At 36.0% G+C, this 7,500-nt stretch overlaps 1 protein-coding gene across 1 annotated transcript in view; it reads left to right on the forward strand.

The window, feature by feature from the left end:
- The window catches only part of LOC144955969 (oncoprotein-induced transcript 3 protein-like), an 11,637-nt gene that overhangs the window by 1,130 nt on the left and 3,007 nt on the right, over window positions 1-7,500 (forward strand). Inside the window, exons 3-4 of the mRNA XM_078886232.1 lie at window positions 3,518-3,688; window positions 5,847-6,008. Of these exons, the coding sequence (XP_078742358.1) occupies window positions 3,518-3,688; window positions 5,847-6,008 (333 nt within the window). The remainder of the gene's footprint in view (window positions 1-3,517; window positions 3,689-5,846; window positions 6,009-7,500) is intronic.

The following is a 7,500-nucleotide window of genomic DNA, read 5'->3' on the forward strand; positions in this document are numbered from 1 at the left end:
CAAATTCTGATTGGTGCTACCGTTTACAATTAATGGCAAATTCCGATTGGTGCTATACTTTACAATTAATGGCAAATTCTGATTGGTGCTACCCTTTACAATTAATGGCAAATTCTGATTGGTGCTACCCTTTACAATTAATGGCAAATTCTGATTGGTGCTATACTTTACAATTAATGGCAAATTCTGATTGGTGCTACCCTTTACAATTAATGGCAAATTCTGATTGGTGCTTACTTTACAATTAATGGCAAATTCTGATTGGTGCTACCCTTTACAATTAATGGCAAATTCTGATTGGTGCTACCCTTTACAATTAATGGCAAATTCTGATTGGTGCTATACTTTACAATTAATGGCAAATTCTGATTGGTGCTACCCTTTACAATTAATGGCAAATTCTGATTGGTGCTATACTTTACAATTAATGGCAAATTCTGATTGGTGCTATACTTTACAATTAATGGCAAATTCTGATTGGTGCTACCCTTTACAATTAATGGCAAATTCTGATTGGTGCTACCCTTTACAATTAATGGCAAATTCTGATTGGTGCTATACTTTACAATTAATGGCAAATTCTGATTGGTGCTACCCTTTACAATTAATGGCAAATTCTGATTGGTGCTACCCTTTACAATTAATGGCAAATTCTGATTGGTGCTACCCTTTACAATTAATGGCAAATTCTGATTGGTGCTACCCTTTACAATTAATGGCAAATTCTGATTGGTGCTACCCTTTACAATTAATGGCAAATTCTGATTGGTGCTACCCTTTACAATTAATGGCACATTCTGATTGGTGCTACCCTTTACAATTAATGGCAAATTCTGATTGGTGTTACCCTTTACAATTAATGGCACATTCTGATTGGATAAACGGCATCGTGGGAAATTATATTATATGCCATGTTTGCCATCTGCTAGGACCGACGTGTAATAAATTTGCAGGTCAGACATCCGCACCCGCTTATGGGCCTAGTTTAACATTGTTGTAATGGACAATATTTTAAGTCATTTTTGAGATTTCCAAAACAATCCGATGGTGATTGACAGACACACTTATAATTATGAAACTACTAATCATTCCTAATTACTATCCTTACCTGATCATCTACATTAGAACATCGTGGATTTCTATCGTTCGACAACAATCCTGCAGACAATTTTGTGTAAGAACAACAAAATATAAACACATTGAAAAAGACGGAACGGAACCTAAAAGTCTTCCGACAGTTTTTGGCCCATAAGGGTGAAGTCAGGAAAGCTTATGAAATTCTACTCGAGGAACTGAACATGTATTTGACCCGTTTTATTCTAGCTGTCAGAAAAGTGAATGGTGAAGAATATGAACACTGGTGGGTACTATATTTTCAAGTTTGAGTGTCAGTGTCCATTTTTCAAAACAAAGCGGAGTTTTACGACAATATTTGAATTGAAGTGAAGCGGTTCATCAACGCAATAATGACACCGAAATGAGAACCCATGACTGAAAATTTGAATTCATTTGCGCAACAAATCGAAATGAAAATGGTATAAAATAAATACATAATTTTTGTCTATTCATATTGTTTTCATACCACTTGTTATCTTCAACATTTCAATTCATGCTCGTGGAGACTCGCATCAATAGAAGAAAAAAATTGAGCTTTGTATAGCGCAATATCCACTAAATGTGCTCAAAGCGCTTTACAACAGCTGGTCAACAGCAACATTTAACATGTAGGACGGGACATGCCGCCAGTTAGGCGATATTACAATTTTTCGGATAAAGACAACGCTGTTAACGGCCAGCTACTCATTTACACCTGAGTACGGTGAGAGAATGTGAGTAAAGAACCTTTTCCAAGGACTCAACTATGCGCCGAGCGCGAGGCCCGAACCCAGGACCTTCCGATCCGAAAGCGAGTGTCATACTACAAGACCACATAGCCGCACAAAACTGGAAGATAACTCGGTATAAAAACAATATGAATAGACACTAATTGCAAATATACTATTTCGACTAAATTATTCGATTTTATTCCACCCCTCTCCCTAAATAGTAACGCGTAATGATAACATGTTTATAATAATAATTTGTGACGTGAGATTATCAAGCGTAAATTGGATTCAATTAGTATGATGTCAGTCGCCAAGCAACGGCGGCCATCGTAGTTCTAAACAAAGAAAATCTGTACTTTTTATTCTTCATGCTGGCTAGAACTTTTCATATGTTTGTGATCAAAATGTGTGAATGTCAAAACATGATCAGATTTATAATGTTTTTTTTTTCTCTGGATACGCTTTTATGCTCGTCGGAGAAATATTTCATAAGGGCGTCCGCCATTGTTCCGATAGTTTAGAGCAATTTACTAAGTTACCATGCGTTATTACGAGGGAAGTGACGTTACGACTGTGGAAGAGTATTTAATTAAAAATCAGATTCTTTAAAAAGAATAATAATTTAAATGTTTTTGAAGATGACTTTTATTCAAAGATGACGAAATATGTTGGGAATACGTCAGGAATTCCAAAAATCAAGAGTGAAAGAATTGTATAATATTACATATCAATTCTGAAAATAACATTAAAAGTATAGGGAATGAGATTAGTGGAAGAGTAGCGTCCGTTGATTGGACGTCACCGGTGGAGCAGTTATTTGTAAACAGACCAACGACAAGCCAAGCGCTCCAAATACAAAATTTATTATTCATATTTCTGTACAAAAATGCATAACGTTGATTATGATATGCATTTTTGTACAGAAATATGAATAATAAATTTTGTACTTGGTGCGCTTGGCTTGTAGTTGGTTTGTTTACAAATAACTTCCCCGCCCGTGACGTCCAATCAAGGGACGCTACTCTTCCGCTAATCTCATTCCCTAATAAAAGTATCACTAATGTAATGGAGGGGGTGAGAGCGATGCCAGATTGGATAAAGCATTGCACTTCAACTGGATGGACCAGGATTTGAACATGTCTGTCGACATCTCACTTTTTTCTTAAGAAACCGAGGCCCTGTTGCTCTTTATGCTGCGCTGCCCTCCGACTGGCGCATTAGTTAACTTGACTCATTCTCGGGATAAAACCAAAAGAAAAAAATCCCGCAAAATTGAATACAGAGAATATTTATCTCCTATAGCTCTTTAGACGCATTAGTCCCATGGAGCATGAGTTTATCCCGGTTTCTATAGTGGGGAAACGCACAATAGCAATTGTTTGCTATCCTTTGGATAGAAAGCGATTCTATCACAATGTACTTTCCGCCAGATCTAACAGACCCAGCTACCAAGCATTGCTTGGTGGACAGTTTGGTCAGAAGAAAGATCTCGACTGCACCCAGAATCAATTTCAGTCCCTTTGCTTGTAAAGGGGGTGCACTACAAGTAAACTATCAGGACCTCCATTTATTTTCATACACTTATTAATTAATTTTTATGTTCTGGTCCCTATAAATCCACCTAAGTTTTGAATATGCCCATGTCGAGAAATGATTTGAGAACAATCTTTCAATCCATCTCCTGTCAACAGGCTACCACACAGCGTACCCGGAAAAACCCCTCTGTGATTTGCACATGCAGGCAGGGTGGTACCGATTTACAAGTCTGGCTGGAGGTGAACTGCCTACATCATGCCCCAAGCGATTGTCATGCGGGACGGTGGTCCCTATATGGATGAACGGGGCCCACCCGTCTAAAGCAGGTAAACAACTAGACTAGACTATGGTTGACTGGAGTCCTTCCGTCTAAATCAGGTAGCAACTAGACTTACCCAACAGTCTAAAGCAGGTAAACAACTAGACTAGCCTGTTGATGAATATGACCCAACAGTCTAATGCAGGTAAAAAACTTGACTAGACTATGGTTGTGTGGGGTCCTGCCGTCTAAATCAGGTAGCATCTAGACTACACTGTGGAAGAATGGATCCCACCCGTCTAAATCAGGTAAACAAATAGACTCGACTGTAGAAGAATAGACCCCGACCGTCTGCATAAGGAGATCTTTTGGACCATATGAATGGGTCATATGTCTTCATATGTAAAATGAGCAACTTGCTGATAACAGCGTCCAGTCTGCAGGCGTCGTGCTCCTTTCCTGCATGTTAAGTATTGCTATTGGCTTGGGATTGATTGTAAACGATTTGAGTACATTTAGAAGGTATCGTACTTTTCGAAAGTCCCCCCCCCCTTTTTTTCATAGAATATACAACGATTTTCTCTATCTAGATTATTCATTTATTGAACAAGATGTTCTTGGTGTCTCAAAATTGAAAATCATAGAATCCTATTATAGTCAAGATAATTGAGGTGCTGGTTGAATATGTCATTTTATTTTTTTTTAAACCTCGATTAATTAATTATGGCGGCCGTTCCTTAACCCACTGGGCCCCGTGTGTGGAATGACCTGACCAGAAGGATAAGAGAAGCAAAATCTATTGACATTTTTAAATCATTGTTAAAACACTACCTTTTTACCGTTACATTCTCATGATATTGATACGATATTACTTACACTGCTGCTATTGATATCATTGTGGTATACGTTTTATATATATATATATATATATATATATATATATTATATATATATATTATATATATATATGTATGTGTGTGTGTGTGTGTGTGTGTGTGTAAATTTTGTATATTTATTTGTTAGGTGCATTGAGCATCACACAGTGATGAAAATGCTCGATATAAATGCCATGTATTATTTATTATATTATTATTATTATATTATTATATTATTATTATTATATTATTATTATTATTATTATTATATATTATTATTATTATTATTATTATTATTATTATTATTATTATTATATTATTATTATTATTATTATTATTATTATTATTATTATTATTATTATTTATTATTATTATTATTATTATTATTATTATTATTTTATATTATTATCATCATATCATCATTATTATTATTATTATTATTATTATTATTATTATTATTATTATTATTATTATTATTATTATTATTATTATTATTATTATCATTATTAAAACTGTGTCAGATAGAGATCTGATAAAGTGTGTTTAAAACAATGCCAGACAAAGAAAAGACAGAGGCTTGTCTGTGTCTGACACAATTTCATACACACACTTTCCTGCTTCCCCTCTACACATTCACAAATGTCTGTTTCTCCAGTCTTAAATTACTTTGAACATGTGATGTCGGAGACGATTATGACCCCAAAGTCTGAAAGAAGTATGAAAATGGCAACTTGATTTGTCTTTTCAGATGCCTTATTAGGTCACTTCGAAGCTCTGTGGGTCTCAGCATTAGCTTGGGAGGATCACAGCGTTCCTGCATCTTGTTGACCATAAAGATGTCAGGAGGGAAAAGAAGAAGAAGAAGAAGAAGAAGAAGAAGAAGAAGAAGAAGAAGAAGAAGAAGAAGAAGAAGAAGAAGTATACACACTTTTTTCGGTCTTTTTTCTTTAAGACCAATGCCTGCCCGCTATTTTTTCAATAGGGAATGAGATTAACGGAAGAGTATTTTCCCTTGATTGGAAGTCACCCATAGTCTGGGACGTCGGAAAAGTTATTAGAGAGAGAACGTCATGTTGGTTGTGCGCATGCGTCTCTCTTCCTCGCTTCCGGTGAAAGCGGCTTGAGACACTTCAAAACTAAATTGACGTTCTCTCTGTAAGGTGACGTCCAATCAAGGAACGCTACTCTTCCGCTAATCTCATTCCCTATAAAGTTGTGTCAGTGCAATAAACTTCTTCTTTCCTTTCTTTTAATGGCCGCGCTCTTTCGTCCACGACGTGTTACTACACAAAAGGCACCGTTTAATAGATACGATCATGCTTAATCTTGTATTTTATATCTATGATCCAGATGGAGTGGTGATGAGAAAAGCGTGTGCCAACTTTGAAACCGGCGGACCCCAAGTCGATCATTGCTGTGAACATTCGCTGAGTATCGGAGTCAAGAACTGTGGCAATTTCTACGTCTACTATCTGAGGGCAACCCCTAGCTGCCCAATGGCCTATTGCTCTGGTAAGACATTGTTGAGCGCGCACACACACGAACATACACACACACACACAAACACACACACACGCACATAAACATAAAATGTAAACCTTGTAAAAGCTATGATTACGTTTAGTCGACACATACATGCACAAAAACACATACTCACACATATAAACATTAATGTGTGTATTTATATATATATATATATATATATATATATATATATATATATATATATATATATATATATATATATATATATATATATAGAATGCAAATTGTCACTCCCATTTTTTTTGGCCGAGACGATTCGTTTCTGTGTCTTACACGTCTTCAGTCGGCGTCATCCATCTGTGTAAGAAGACGTGTAAGACAGAAACGAATCGTCTCGGCCACAAAAAATGGGAGTGACAATTTGCATTCTATATTAGCTCTAACCATCATTATCGAGCACTTTCGTACCTACGAGTACCCACCAACACTCATATATATATATATATATGCACTCTTGTATGTATATATAATATGTTTACATATTTAAGCCAACGAGAGAAAACGATTTAAAAGGGTTTTGAAGCTGTTATCTTCATTTTGTAAAACAATTTTTTAAGGTTCACATCATCCCGCAGCTCAGTATGAATCAAGATGAATAAACATTGTATTTGTTTACACGATCTCCTTTTCAGGTACCAGAGCTCCATGCCAATGGGTAAATGGTCCCCAACATCTTTCCCCCATGCAAAGGTGAGTGATATCAGTCAATCTATCTCTCAATCAAGTATTCGATCAATAGATCAATCAACAACGTATTAATTCTACCATTCCAATTTTGTTCATTTATTTCATCAATCAAGAAACCGGCGTTCTATCAATGTAAGTATTTAGTAATAGTCAGATACAGAAGCACACATACAATGTACATGGAGTGAACATTTAAAATTATTTTTAAAGTCAATTATCGAAATGACAAAACATATTTCTTTGGACTTGAATAGTTTAAAAATAAATAAATAAATGTGAACGTTTATATAGCTCATTTCAACGGATTTACAATGCAATCTGCGCTTCACAATGTTTTATTTTTTTTGAGCAGGAAATATTAAACCATATTTTCATTTCATACAGTGGATTTTGCAATATCCACCAATACCTATAGCAATGTGTTCATTCACATCTGAGTCAATTAATGAAGTTGTTTCTTGCTACCCCTTATTTTGAACAACTGAAAAAGGGATACAGTCTTGTAATAATGCTAGTAGTTTTACAATGGTTTCACTTATCCTCTTGGTGCTTGATCAGCACATAAGGCTGACACGATGGAACGCCATCTTTTTCGGTTGGAGGCCATTTTGTCATCTGTCCCCAAGACCAACCACTTCTTCTCGTTCCCTCGTGGGGGGGGGGGTCTACCTGAGGCCTATCCTGGGACTGGCACTGGCTGAGATGCCTACTTGAAATGTCAAAAATTCGTAGTTCCAAGGGACTTAAATTTGAATAGCTGTTGAAATAAACA

Source organism: Berghia stephanieae, chromosome 10, assembly GCF_034508935.2.
Source record: "Berghia stephanieae isolate SIO BIC M18660-M18661 chromosome 10, UCSD_Bste_1.3, whole genome shotgun sequence".
NCBI lineage: Eukaryota > Metazoa > Mollusca > Gastropoda > Nudibranchia > Aeolidiidae > Berghia > Berghia stephanieae.